This window comes from Paracoccidioides lutzii (genome assembly GCF_000150705.2).
Source record: "Paracoccidioides lutzii Pb01 unplaced genomic scaffold supercont2.28, whole genome shotgun sequence".
In the NCBI taxonomy this organism is placed as follows: Eukaryota; Fungi; Ascomycota; class Eurotiomycetes; order Onygenales; family Ajellomycetaceae; genus Paracoccidioides; species Paracoccidioides lutzii.
In genome coordinates, this window is record NW_015440974.1 from 319,271 (window position 1) to 333,779 (window position 14,509).

Genomic DNA, 14,509 nt, shown 5'->3' on the forward strand with positions numbered 1-14,509 from the left:
AACCCCTTTCTCTTGACTTAGGCAGCTCCGTGGATGCCGTCCTAGGGCTGAATTGGCTGGATCAGCCCAACCCCTCTGATGTCCGACTCGCGATATAGGACGATTTGGCTGTCTCTTCGTTGCTGTGGGATGCTGGCATATGTCATCGTTGCATCTTGGACGTGAACTGTCATTGCTTCAAACTGTTATCGTATTATTTATGAGGCGGTTTGGGGGGGTTTGTTTGTATGATATTAGGTGGAAGATGAGCGCAAGATATGGTTTACGGGGGTGATGGTGGTGGTTACAATACTGTATATATATATATTTGCATCCATCATCTTGGAGTTTTGGGCTGTTTGGATGGGCTTGGGTTTTCGCTGTCGATTAGGAGTCGCGCATTTCAAGGGAATTACATCATTCAATTGCTGTACGGGTGCATGGATGTGGTTATAGTCGTTTGTAGAAAGGATTTGCACTCAAAGGAATTATTATGGCAGAGGTGTAGACTGACAGTTGGGCGTGACTATAGTTGGGATATCTTGAATATTCTTATAAATCTCTTGATCATCATAAGACTCATATTTTGGCAACGATGATATCCGCTTCCACTTCTGAATATTTTCTTTTGGAATATATATATACAGACGCTTAATAATGGATACCTGCCTGCCTGGATGATAAATCAAACCCGCAACTCTTTATTATTTGAGAACATCAATAATATCGAGCTGAGAGAAGGATAAAATACAACATGTAAATTAAGCTAACAATATTGCATTTTTATCAATGAAGAGATATTTTTTTTCCTTTTTTACTTTTTTTTTTTTTTTTTTACTTTTGCTTTGGGAGTGTGACTGTTGAAATGGGACACAAGCCCATACTGCCACTGCCACGTTCCCGTATCTGAGGCAAGCCGAGGGGAGAAAAGCGAGAGATGTAAAAGAAACAAGGCTGTATCAGCCGAATTAACACTTCTCTGGATTGATATCGATTCAACTCGATGGTCGTCTGGCGGGTGCACGGGAACCGGTAGTACATATGAATGCATCGTATTTGCGACAGCCGAAAGCACGCCACTGCGTATTGTGTAGATGCCATTCAGAGCCCAAGGGAATAACATCCAGTCAAAAAACAATCAAAGTTAAAAGTAGAAACAGGCATACTAAGTGAAAGCCAAATCACGCAGAACAAAAGAGAAAAAAGATAAAACAAGCAGAGAAAAGAAACCGATAAAGAAATATTGTTGTTTATATCCCAAGCAACAGTAGAAAACGCCCGTACATAAAAATGCTCCCGACCGAAATTCAGCCCCATAGTTTCATATTGCATCGTTGTCCTCGCCGGCTTCAACAAAATGGCCCGCCCTTGAAAAGGCTGAAAGCATAAAAGCTGATATAGATAAAAGGAAAAGAGAGAGACTGCGTTAGAACAGGTTTTTGCACATATTTGAATTTAACATTCTCCGAATGTGTTCTCGCCCGAGTATCTGTACCGTAGAGATAAAAGATCAGCGGGATATTCATTAGGGATACCATGGTCACATGTGGCAACGTACGTGATGTATAGGAAACCGTCCTCATCCTTGTGCTCTTCATAGATGCTGCTCATCAGAGCGGCTGTGGGAGGGAGAACCTCATCGACGAAGATGAAAATGGCCTTTTCGGGAGAAAGCTTGATGCGTTTGCGGATGACGTAGACAAACTGGCCGACGGTGAGATCTGCGGGGACAAGATACTTCTTCTTGTCGATGGTTGCGATATCGGATTTCTCGACTTTCTCACAGATAACCTGCTCACCGCCATATGGGATATATACATCAGCACAGGGATTCATACGATGTTGTGGTCTTCATAGCATAGCAATAAGAAAGGTGAACGAAGTATTGGGCATGAGTGGTTGATAGAGGGGTGGTTGAGGGAAGTGAGGGAATGATACCGGGATACGGTCTGCATATTTCGCTCGAATGCGCTCGGCTTCCGCCTTGCGCTTCTCAAATGGATGCTCGTCCTTGAACTTGGAACGCATGATGGATATGGAAGTTGTAAACTGCACGTTGGATAGAATAGCGTAGGAAGGGAAATAGGGGGATATGGGGCTGATGCGGGGCAGTGGCTATGTCGTATTTATGGATGGGGTGGGTAGATGGGTTGTAGGGAGATAGATATCGTTTGAGAGGTGGTGACAGATGGAAGATGACGCTGGTTGAAATAGCAGCATGACTAAGCTGCTTGGAAAGCGGTTGTTGGGGTGAATCCAGCACATTCCCACGTGACTCATGACGCCTGTGGATCAATAATACGTAGAAGGTACTGGTACAAGAAGGTGCACTAGTCGCACGAGTGACACAGCGGGACGCAGCCAGTTACGAGGTACCGCTACAACTGACACCTTCAAATTACTAGTCATCCGCCAGGCTTCCAGCGTGCGGGCGCAGGAGCAGTGTCTGGTGTCTGGTAGGCAGCAGTGTGCCACATGTGTCTCATTACTTGAGGCTAACTCATCAAGCAAAGGTGCCTTGGTTCCCTGCGTTGTTGAGATCTATGTCACTCCGATGGCTCATTTTCATTTCTGCCCAGTCGTCTTTTCCTGTTCCTGTTCCCACTGCTCAGCTCCGCGCTTTGGTTCTAGGTTGACAAAAAGGCACATCGATGACTACCCGTCGTTTTTAGGACTTGAGATAGGCCCAACTATCGATGAAATCGAGGGATTGATGCTTTCCCTTCCTCTATCCAGTGGATATCCATATCAGGCGGAGACTCTCATCATCGGAATTTCCCGATCCCTTGAAGAGACGCTCCTTTAACTACCTTACGCCGAGTATGCCAGCATAGTTAGTTACCCATTTGCAAACGGAGCAAATATGACATAATCAACGCTCTCCATCCCAGAAAATCCGAGCTTCCGCACCACGTGATATTCGGCTGGTTGCGATAGATTGAAAAGAAAAGATATCTCTCCAACTTCGCATTTTCCCGGCAATTAACCAATGCTAATTATCTTATCGGATATGCATGGCCACTGATCTGGCGGCCTTGGATTAGTTGTTCGATCCTTGTTTTCTGCCCATTTTTTCCAATTGTAACACTAGTGATCCCCTCTCTTCAGTTGGGAGATAAGTATGGCTCCAAGTATGGCTCCGCAACGCGTTTATGCATCTATCCCAAAAGCTATAGGCCGAGGGGCAGTGCTGAGAGGCCAATTGGCAAGACTGCCTCGAAATCAACTATGCAGAATGTCATATAGGCCAAACCCCCGGCCCAGTGAGCGAGACACTGTCTGGAGACCATACCTCCGAATCTGCGTGGGCATTGTATTCATAGGATCAATGATCTACTCAATGGTAACTTCCAACTCCCAACCCTATGACACATCTTCTTTTCTTGCAAAGACTTAAAACTGACCCATTTCTAAACATCAACAGATAACCGACAATGAATCCAAACTCGATAGCCCCTCAATAGCGGAACTGGATGAAGCAACCAAACGTGAAACCTCCATCACCGACTCCTCTCCAATGCGACTCCGAATGGAGAAGCTGATAAAGGAACACCAACAGAAGATCGTGGATGAATTATCCAGAATTGACGGCAAGCCTTTCAGGGCAGACGCTTGGACCCGCCCCAATGGCGGCGGCGGCGTCTCCTGCGTGCTGCAGGACGGCAACATTTTTGAGAAAGCCGGCGTCAACGTCTCAATCGTGTACGGAAAACTACCCCGCCCCGCCATCGAGAAGATGCGCGCAGACCACAAATCCTTCGTCGGGTCTGACGTCGACTCCCTCGACTTCTTCGCTGCCGGCCTCTCCCTGGTCCTCCACCCCAAAAACCCCATGGCCCCAACCGTCCACCTCAACTACCGCTACTTCGAAACCTCGGACCCTAACAATCCTCTTAGTGGCGACAAGAACTGGTGGTTTGGCGGTGGCACGGATCTAACACCATCCTACCTCTTCCCGGAAGATTGTGAACACTTCCATAAAACCATCAAAGAAGCCTGCGACAAGCATGACGGCACATACTATCCCAAATTCAAAAAATGGTGCGACGAGTATTTCTACATCCCCCACCGCGGCGAAGCGCGAGGCATCGGCGGCATCTTCTTCGACGACCTCGATGCCGAATTCTTCACACAATCCCACTCTCACCCCCACGCCTCCTCCACATCTCAAAATCCGCAAGAGGCACTCTTCTCCTTTGTCACGGATGCCCTGTCTTCCTTCCTCCCCAGTTACATCCCCATCATAGAAAGGAGAAAGGACATGCCATTCACGCCCGCTGAGAAGGAGTGGCAGCAGATCCGTCGCGGACGATATGTGGAGTTCAACCTTATCTATGATCGTGGGACGAGTTTCGGCCTTCGCACGCCTGGCGCACGTGTGGAGAGTATATTAATGAGTTTGCCACGGACGGCAGAGTGGAAATATATGGACCCGGTGTCCGGGACGAGGGTCGCTGATGGCACTTCAAGAGCTCCGGAGGAGGAGGAGGAGGAAGCTGGTGGTGAGGACAAAGTGCGGGAGAGAGAACTGTGTCATGTCTTGAAGAATCCGAGACAATGGGTTTGAGGAGAAGTTGTTCGAGTTACATTTCCCTTTTTCACGATGATTCTGGTCTTATGGATGATTCCCACCTCACTTGTTTGTGTCTTCTTTCTCCCCTCCCTCACCCTCCGTCCTTCCATCTCCGTCTCTCCTTCCAGGGGATTGTAGTACGCCGATGCAAGATATTTAACATTATTGGTGATTCAAAATGTATAGAGTCAGGAGAAACTGGAAAAAAATATCAAGAACATTATCAATTCATCAAGACTTAATGGGGTCTCTCCGCAATATATAAATGCGCGATGAGCCTCTACAATCCGTTTCTGTTCTTCATGGCGTTCAATGTTATTTCCCTTCATAGATTTCCGCTATCTATAGGGACCCAAAGAACACATCAAAGCGCGTTATTAAAATCGGAGTGAGGGGCATATAAAACATGCGAATTTGCAAGATGATTAAATGATTTAAAGATGAGTTGCTCTGTCTGTAGATTAGTGGGAAGAAACCAAATGAAAATTAAGAAACTTCAAAAGTGTAAGGGATATATATAATCAGTAAATATGCATTTTGGATGTGTATGCAAGCGCTATTGGGAAGAGAAGAAATCTACGCAGAAGAGGAAAAGAGAATGGATGGGGATTAATGATAAGATGATAAGGAAAATAAAAATAGCAAATGGCTGCAGCGATTTATTTAAAGAGAAATGAACTGGAAAGAACAAGTCTTTTGTACTGACAAAGGGGGCGAGTTAAATATGGCATATCAGAATCCAAATATGCCGAATAAATCCAATAAAAATGCTAGGGTGGGGAAAACGTAAGGACAAATGTCTAATATAAGAGAGATATATGCCAGTGAAGTTTAAAAAAAATTTTTGAATAAAAAAATTTAAAAAATAAGAGGAACAAAATGGCTGATGTATCTGCACCACTGGGCCTGGTGTTAGTGTGTGATGTGCTGATGATTTTTACCTCATTTCCAGGTTGCATCCAAGACAACTTAATGAACCTCACCTGCTGGTCATATATATATTGCTTTTCATCGTTCATTGCCTCTAGCCACGAGAGCTCTTTGCTTCGCAAGCCAGCTTCGATGAACCTCCGCTCCAGGCGTGCTGGTGCTCGCGGGATGCCGGTATCGCTGCATGGAAAAGTTGGCATGCTGCAGTCGGGATTGTTGGTCATACCACGCTGATGAAATGAGCGCGATCTCGCGTGCTTGGCGTTGTATGATTTGCATCAGGTTTTTCTATAAGTTATGGGTGCGTTTTAGTTGGTTTCTCTTGCCTTGGGCTTTTATTTTTGTAGAGGCAAAGGTGGCTGTTGTAGAACTGGGTAAGAGAATTCAAATTTTACCTGTGATTCAAAACTTGAACCTTGTTCCTCCAGGTGCTCAATTCGTTCTTGAAGAGACTTTATAAGTTCGTTCTGCCGATTTATATGCTGTTTCTCCCATGCGTTGGCGGCAAGTTAGTAGAGGGATTGAGGTCCGGTTTAACATAATTTTCAAACGAACGCTCAAGATCACAAGATAGCGGTATGCCTCGAGAATGATAAAATACAATACAAGCGCGGCGAGGAGGAGCGACCATTGTCAGAGCGACAGGGCACTCCGGACCTACGACTGGTCAACAGCGTCTGCCAATGCTTGTATCTATTTCGCGCATAAAGGGAGAGTTTAGATATAGATCCAACCCTAGCCACCTGCGGTCTGGTTGATATAGTAGTACAGTTTGGGAAATCCTTCACCTGGCCAAGAGGCCTTTTTGACCATTTGGGGATCATCTGAGAACAAAGTGGGAAAAGCGATTCGAGAGTTAAAAAGTTGTCCACTAACCTCTGCTCTCTTCGCCAGGTTTTCAGCGCTGCGCTCCGCGGTCTCAACAAACTGCCTCAACAACTCAGTCCCTGAGAGTTGGGGCCCATCAGAAGTGCTATTGATTCTGACAGTGACCTCTTCGAGAAGTCTCTTCATTTCATCCATGGTGGCTTGATCTTCGCCTTGCATCTCCTGCTCCTTCTTGGTGATCATGTCTCGGAGGGAGTCACGCTCAGCAGACACCTCCTTGACGAATGTTTGGCTGGCTGAAAGTTTGGTTTCGAGCTCTTCGATTCTGTTTCGAAGTGATTGTACGCCTTCTCGCATTTTTATTATTTCCGGAGGAGAGGAGTCGTTTGCCGCGTCAACCATGTCGAGTTTATCGTTACTGATCGAGCCCACTTCAACAATGTCAACCAGGGGATGAAGGAAAACATTTGGGCAATAGACTCACATTCGGATTTTGCGTCCCGGAACTGTCGATCTGTTTCTTCTAATTCGTTTTCTGCATCAGTGAGCTTCTTGCGAACGGCTGAATATTCATCTTGTAGTTTCTGATATGCGTCACTGCGGTTTCCGTTATTAGAGTCTGATCGCTGCAAGGGAGAGTTTGATTCTCACTTCTCTGAAAATTTCGCAACACCGAGCCCAGTCGAATGTGACATTTCACCGTTAAATCTTTCAAGCTCTCGTCTGGGCCCTTCGTTCTCGATTTTACTGGAACAAGTTAGCGTATCCACTGAGCATGGAACAGGTGTCACCAACAGTTGCGCTTCTCGTCGACCAACTTCATCAAGATCCCTCTGAAAAGTCCCGTGAACCTTTGGCGTTGTGCTCCCTGGTGTTATTGGGCTCTCCAAGCCCTCGAGTTCCCGTATTCGGTCACGCAATTCACTGATCGTGGCTTCATCTCTGGCAATTTGGTCTTCTGCGCTTTGAAGTCTTTCGGTAAGAGCATGGTTGTTAAATTCCAGCTGCTTCTTGACATTTTGAATTTCGTGACGATCTTGCTCTATTCTTGGGAGGACGCGACGATATTCCTCGAGTTCCACATCACGCTCAGAAGAGGATTTTTGGCTAATATCGCTGTCTCTCAACTGCTGTTGCAGATTCTTCACTTGATTTTTAAGCGCAATATTCTCCTTTTCAAAATCGTGGCTGGCTTGAAGCTTCTGTCGGTATTTCTCCGCCGCATTTGCTCGTCTGGAGAGCTGATCTCGTTCGTTCTTTACTTCGTCGTAATCGTCTTGCAGCTTCTGAAATCTCTGGTTTTTTACGCGTAGAGATTCAACAGTCATCCGTAGATTATCGATTTCGTCCTGAGAAGACTGTATTTTAGCTTCTTGAGACGCTATAAGATCCTCTTGCTGCTGGGTTCTACTCTCGAGCGTTTTGGCATTCGGTATCAAATCCGCTTTGCCAGATTTAAGGATAGCCAATCGGTCTTCCGTAGATGTGAGCCTATCTAGCACCATATCGTGGCTTTCTTGAAGCTGAGCTAGACGATTGTGCAAATCCTCCACTGTTTTCTCAAGCTCCTGCTTTTCATCTGATAATTTATTTTTTTCCGCCAGCACTTTTCCGAAACGCTCCTCAAATCGCAGTTCTGGGTCCATGGGCAAATCCCGTCTTGTGGAGTTGTAATTCCGCTCATAATCAAGCTCCTCCAATCTCTCATCGGACGGATTCTGTGCTTCTTGGATGATATCTTTGAGGCCTTCTTGTGTCGAAGTGGACAGCTTCTGCATTGTCGTTATGTAGGTTTCAGCATTTGGCGAGCTAATGGCGGCGAGAAGGAATAGTTTGAGTAGTTCGTTGGTTTCCTTTGTCGACGAAGCTTCTGCAATAGCTTTTAGATCGGGGGAGATATTAAGTCCCGACGGAACTTCGCCTTCGTTCTGGTTCCTTATATACCCGATCAATGCCTTGTGGATGTATTTGAGGTTCTGCCATCGCGGAACCCAGTGGTCTGAGGGAGAACGTTCCGGTAACTCTCCAAGAAAGTACTGCGGATCGATGTCCTGAAGAGTATCCCAGAGGATAGGGCCATCATTTAACTGGTCAATGGATCGAATGGTAGTCCCCAGGTTAAAGCTGTTGATCCATTCGAGGAGGGTCGACGACACGAGGTCGGAGAGCATTGTGACGAGGGGTTGGGCCGCAAGGATTTACAAGATATGCAAGAATTTAGTACCAAAATGATCCCACATCATGGTACGGAAGGGAGGAGGCGGGGGAATGAGTGTGGCAGCACCTAAAAGCCGTGTTTGTCTGGTGGGTTGGAGATGCGACTCGTGTGCGGAGTAAACAAGAAGTCACGTTAAGTTCCATATATTTAAAAGATGGCGTCGGAGATCCCTTGGAAAGGGATGGGCCCAAACAATTGTCTTGTCCCTGCCCCATACAACAACGATTTTCGCAGTACAATCTGGGCATTGCCATCCGTGCCTAAATAATTCAGAGCAGTTGAATACTCTTACAGTTGATGCTAGCATTTAAATATCATGTTTAAATGTTTCCAATATGATAATCAAACGAGACACCCAACGCATTTTGGAATTCTTTGTCGTATCTGCCTACTTTCGCTTATTTACTTCCTGTCAAAGACGTCCTCCGAATGTAAGAAAAGAAGGATATCGTTCAAAGAAAATACAATAAAAGTGGAGGCCAATCAACTTAACCCATCAAATATGAAATGTACAACCACTGCCCAAGGGAAGAATATCAAGGCACATAAGTTGCAGATTGTTTGTTTCTAGCCTACCCTCCTGATTAATTTGATATCCGCACGCCGAGAAGCAGAGTGACTCCCCACAGCAGCCGAAAGAAAATGGAAAATCCAACTGTCGACGGAAATATTCCGGCGTATGATTCAATTTGTGAAATACAATTCCCACTTTGACGGCTCACTTGGCGTGAGAATTTAGGATCCAGGTCCGACTTTAACGATCTGGCTGTAAATGCTGACAGTGGAATCTTCTTCGACATAAGCATTATATCCCTCTCCCAAGGTCGACACTAATTCCATCGCCTGTGCCGGAGCTGTTGCAGCGAATCCCCTAAGTTCGCAGACCATGGTTCAGCGAGAGGTCAATAGGGACGTGAATTGAGGGCAGCATCATACTTTATCAAGTTATATCTATGGGTGATGAAGCCACCCTATAATCACCGTTAGTGGATTGTAGTTAGATATCAAACGCTCCCCTCAGGTGGGTACTAAATATCTGGGTATCATACAGCCATCTGGATCGCCTCGATAGCTTGGTCGACAACGGAGTCAGGGGTATTGTCCGGATAGCTAACCACGAATGATTTGATGGGTTGGTTTCCTGCGAGGGCTGCCGGTACCAAAAGCGCCAGAAGAGCAGCGACGGAGAAGAGCTTCATTGTGAGGATCAGATCGGATGGGTAATATTAGAAGTCTAAATATCCAAACATGTACCAAATGATAAATTGCTGGATGAAGTGAGATAGATGTCAGCAGTGAAGGACGGGAGCATGTATTCATGCAGAGTTGCATTCCCCGATGAATGGACTTTTGTCTGATGGGTTCCAAGGTGACAACCATGCAAGAATCCAAAAAGCGTCTCCCTGGGTATGGAAGTCCTGGAGTCATAGATGGGGGATGCCTATCGTACGTAACCTATATTGGGGTTAGTTAAGGCTGCCCCAGGGAAGGGGTGAGTCAGCCAGTTTCACCACGCATCACATGATCCTCCGTTGCGCATGTGATGACGGGGTTCCCCGCCTTCGTTGATCAGTTGGTCTTCCATTGGTGGGAGGACTGGCTAGCTAACTAATATACGCGTATATCACGTGCGGTGGGCGGCTACCGAGCAGGCATGCCCAACAATTAATTAGTTACCGCCTTCGTTGATCTAATCCTTCCGGTTCCGGAGGGCGGCTATCTACATCACGTGATATACGTGCAGTAGCGTAAGCAAACCTGGTCAAACCGAGCCAACAAATATATATTAATTAGTGCGTAGTATTTGGAAGCCTAGGCTCCCACAGTTAGGACTCTTATATCTGCGATCACGTGCGGGCGGGGTCGCTTTGGGTTGATCTTTGTACGGAGTAATATTGGTAATATTGGAAGGGAATAAGTCGCATAGTCTATATGCGCGGAATCACGTGCGTGGCCGCGCTCGGGTGCTGTTCGTCTACGCCCCAACGGGGACAACAACCGCTTAAAAGCCACACAGAACAATACGCTCCCACAAGGTAACACGATCACGTGGTTTTCGCTGACTCATCCCAGTCAAAGGCGCAAGCTACGAACGTTCCTTCGCTGAGCCTCAATCTTCAACCTCCAAAAATCTTCAACTCGCTTCATCCTACGACAACAAAGACAACGAAGACGTAACGATAACCATACCCTCTAGCAGCAACGGCTGTCCCTTGCATAACTCTCATACTTTCTATTGTCACTGCCAGCAACCTTGTATTTGATTGTACTCTTCTATCTCATTTTACCCACCCCTAGTTTGATTCTACCCCCATCCTCTTCTGTCGGTGTTGCTTTGCAACCCCGATTCCTAATTTGCCTCCTGGGGCAATACATCATCTGCTATTAACCAAACCCCGGCTTTCCTAGCTGCCAGCACGTTAGCTGTTGGAGTATTTGGCATTTTGTTGCTGAGAAGGACGGAAATAGGACTGGTGGCATCGTGCGGAGGTTGTATGGGTGGTGGATTATGCTAGGGAGATATTTGCGTTTGGAGGGTTTCACATCAGCCTGTTCTGTCAAGTGTGCACAAGGAATAGCTAGTAACCATTCTACAAATTCTGTCCTAACTTTTCATTTCTTATTTTAAACAATTCTCACTCTCATTTAGCAGAAGCTTGCTTCAGGCAAAAACAAGAAGACACAGAACAAAAAGAAAGAGACAAAAGGATTCCATTCACTGCTTCTCCTAGCAAAACAGGACATTACTGCAAAATTCTCCAAGGAAACTCATTTCACCTTTCTGCCCTGCTTATATTTACGTTTCTTCTTTCCTATTCCTTTCTTGTTTGTTTCACTTTGTCTTTGATATCCTCCTATTTATCTGTTCATAATCTTCTTCTCAGTTCCATCGGTATACCAAGTGCCCAGCATGTCGGCAGGACTGGCATCTGATGAAGTCGCGGAAGATTACAAGAACTCCCTCGAGGACCTAACAGGAAACGATAAATTCCAAATTAGCAATCTTACTGTGATCGCTAAGGAAAACACAGAACATGCGATGGCCATCTCCCGAGTATTGGAGAATCATATCCGAACGGTAGGTACTTCATACTTTTCTTGCTTTCTCCTGCTTGCCCCCGTTTCTGTTACCCATTAGTCAGTCCTTCTATGCTTTGCGACCCCTGAAACTACTCGAGCACCTGTAGCAATATTGACATATTCACCTCTAACTCGGATTTTCATTTGTAGACTCCCCCAGCCCAGAAGCTCCCGGCTCTCTATGTAGTTGATTCAGTTGTGAAAAATGTAGGAACGCCTTACACCCTATTTTTGGGCCGCAACCTTTATCAGACATTCATGAACGCATATACTCTTGTCGACTCTCAGACCCGGAAAAAACTGGATGAAATGTTGAAAACTTGGAAAGAGCCTGTTCCCGGCTCCCTGGACACTAGACCTGTGTTTCCTGTTGAGATAACTCGCAGTATTGAGAATGCTCTGATCAAAGCCAGAACAGCTGCCCTTCAAAACCAGCAGGCGAGAAGCCAGCAGGATCTTCTCGGCCGGAATCGTGGAGTTGTTACGCCTCCGACTTCGACCACCTGGCAACATACTCCAACTCCGCCGCAAGTTGCTTCACGATATGCGCAATCATCCAATCAAAATGCTCCTCCGCAGCACCCAAGTAATGGACAGCTCTATGTAAGCGCTCAATGCCTCCCGATTGCGCTGGCTGTTCTTCTACTAACGCCAACCCAGCAGTCCCAGCCATATGGACACCCAGTCCAAGAACCTGTTGATCTTGGCGCATTACACCGTGATATAGATAATCTGATCTCAAATTCTCGAGTTGACTTCGCAAATAATCCCCTTGACCCTTCAATTCAGCAACGGCTAAAAGCCCTTCTAGACCTCCAGAATATCCTGCAGCAACAAAAACTGCCTCAAGATCAGTTGAGACTTATTCGAGACCAGGTATCTCAGCTTTCACCACCATCCCAACCGCCTCCACGAGCTGTTCCAACTCCACCGGTGCAATCGGTGCAACCAATGCAACAGAGCCAGACATCGCAGCCAAACCTTCAAGCCCTGCTGAATCCGAACACGATCGCAGAGCTCTTAAAAGTGAGAACAAGCCAACAAAGTCTCACTCCACCGCCGCCACCGCATATCCCCTCATTTCTTCAACAAGCAGCAACTAGCACGCCACCTCCTCCGCCTCCTTCTACAGCACCTGCCCTAGCAGAAAATCCATTGATCGCCTCTCTTAGAGCCCGAGGGTTGCTTCCTCCCCCTGTGACATCTACTCCTCCAACACCCACGAATCTTCCGTTTATTCTCCCTGGACAAGCGGGATATGCAACCCCGGTTGCCATGCCTCAACTATCCACCCTATCCGAAACCAAAATCAATGTCCAAATGACCTCAGCGTCTATCAAAATGTAAGCGCTCCTAAAACAAAGTATATTGAACAGTAATTGTAATAACTGTGTTACCCATTTTTCTATCTAGACCAAGACCGAATCTAATTGCAACTCTTTACGAAGACAAGCCAAACAGATGTGGCACATGTGGCCGACGCTTTCAATCGGATGATCAAGGGAAGGAAAGAAAAGCACGCCATCTGGACTGGCATTTCAAAACCAACCAACGTATGACTGAAGCTACCAAGCGCGGGCAAAGCCGAAGCTGGTATTTGGATGAACGGGTATGTAACTGCAAAAGAACCTACGTCTATATATATATATATATATATATATATATATATATCTCGGTAACCCCAGCTCACAGTAGTCAACAGGAATGGATAAACTCACTAGAATGCGACGACGACATCGGCCCAACTAATGAAGGCACAACTTCCATTAACGGATCGGCAACCGACGCTGCCGCAGCGGCTGCAAAGAAGACGCCACAAACGCAATGGATCCACGCGCCAAATGACGCAACGCTCCGAAGCGTGCCGTGCCCCATCTGCCAGGAACAGTTCGAATCGACGTGGTCTGAAGAAGCGCAGGATTGGATTTGGCAGGATGCTACCAAGGTGGGCAGTCGGATATATCATGCTAGTTGCTATTCGGAGCTCACGAAAGATGGCACGGTGACGGGGCGGGGAACGCCCGTGGGTAGAACTGGGAGTCGGACGCCTGACTCGGTTTTGGGGAAGAGGAAGGCGGAAGTAAGTCTCCTCACGTTGTTTATTTTGCACAGCAATCCTGAACGGAGGGGTGTCGTATACTAACTATTTTTCTCATTTGTCTCCAGGAACCAGAAAATGCCACAGCTAGTGTTAGAATAAAAACTGAACCTGCATCCTGACATGTTTTACACCTAGAAGCTTTTCCCTTTCTTTTCCTACTTTTTTAGCCCTTGAGCGGCCGGCCTCACTTTGTACCCATGACCCCAGAGCAGGTCTGCCACGCAGGCTTTATACCCTAATATCTCTCACTGCTTTCGCCACTTCAATATATTGTTTGAACATAAAAGCTGGCTGCTATTCATTGCATTGAAAAGTCTGTCTAGAGGCTTGACTTAGACTTCGGTGTTTTGTTTTATTTCAACCTCTTCCATGAGCATGGCATGGCATGGTTCCTTTGAGTCTATATTTCTCTGGTTTTTTCATAGATTGTCATCTACTCCTTTCTTTCCAATAGCAGACAATATTCGAAAACCTGAGTTCCGCGTTATTTTTCCCGGTTATTCTTGTTGTTTTTGTGCCTGTTTGTTTTACTGAGTTGATAGTCATAGAACTAAGAATAAGAAAACAAAATCTGTGAAATTATTTTAGCTGTCTTAACATTTTCTTCGTTCAGTCATAAGCTGGCTCTCCATCAGCTTAGCATTCATGCCTTCACCACCGGCTCTCATCGGTATGCCGAAAACCCTGACTTTTCGCAAACTTCCGGTTTCTAGCTTACGGACCGAGGTTCCATTCGCACCCAGCGTAGTACATGCTAATGATACCATCGTGCATAACAGCAGCTTATTCCGCATAAAAT

At 46.3% G+C, this 14,509-nt stretch overlaps 5 protein-coding genes across 5 annotated transcripts; 2 read left to right on the plus strand and 3 right to left on the minus strand.

The window, feature by feature from the left end:
* Positions 1–1,434: 1,434 nt before the first annotated feature.
* Positions 1,435–2,007, minus strand: PAAG_08012 (Microtubule associated protein; the record flags this gene model as incomplete). Its single annotated transcript, XM_002790080.2, has 3 exons — positions 1,435–1,468; positions 1,538–1,770; positions 1,918–2,007. The coding sequence occupies 3 exons, from the start codon at positions 2,005–2,007 to the stop codon at positions 1,435–1,437; spliced, it is 357 nt and encodes a 118-aa protein (XP_002790126.1).
* Positions 2,008–3,112: 1,105 nt separating this feature from the next.
* PAAG_08013 (coproporphyrinogen III oxidase) lies at positions 3,113–4,546 on the plus strand (the record flags this gene model as incomplete). Its single annotated transcript, XM_002790081.2, has 2 exons — positions 3,113–3,322; positions 3,404–4,546. 2 exons carry the CDS (start codon positions 3,113–3,115, stop codon positions 4,544–4,546), a joined length of 1,353 nt encoding a protein of 450 aa, XP_002790127.2.
* A 1,014-nt stretch (positions 4,547–5,560) lies between these two features.
* PAAG_08014 (M protein repeat protein) lies at positions 5,561–8,481 on the minus strand (the record flags this gene model as incomplete). The annotated part of the gene is made up of 6 exons (XM_015846395.1): positions 5,561–5,770; positions 5,878–5,964; positions 6,359–6,741; positions 6,795–6,907; positions 6,962–7,057; positions 7,106–8,481. 6 exons carry the CDS (start codon positions 8,479–8,481, stop codon positions 5,561–5,563), a joined length of 2,265 nt encoding a protein of 754 aa, XP_015700830.1.
* Positions 8,482–9,263: 782 nt separating this feature from the next.
* PAAG_08015 (hypothetical protein) lies at positions 9,264–9,727 on the minus strand (the record flags this gene model as incomplete). The annotated part of the gene is made up of 3 exons (XM_002790083.2): positions 9,264–9,399; positions 9,465–9,499; positions 9,578–9,727. 3 exons carry the CDS (start codon positions 9,725–9,727, stop codon positions 9,264–9,266), a joined length of 321 nt encoding a protein of 106 aa, XP_002790129.1.
* A 1,712-nt stretch (positions 9,728–11,439) lies between these two features.
* PAAG_08016 (hypothetical protein) lies at positions 11,440–13,829 on the plus strand (the record flags this gene model as incomplete). Its single annotated transcript, XM_015846396.1, has 5 exons — positions 11,440–11,607; positions 11,760–12,952; positions 13,023–13,218; positions 13,312–13,689; positions 13,776–13,829. 5 exons carry the CDS (start codon positions 11,440–11,442, stop codon positions 13,827–13,829), a joined length of 1,989 nt encoding a protein of 662 aa, XP_015700831.1.
* Between the last annotated feature and the right edge of the window lie 680 nt (positions 13,830–14,509).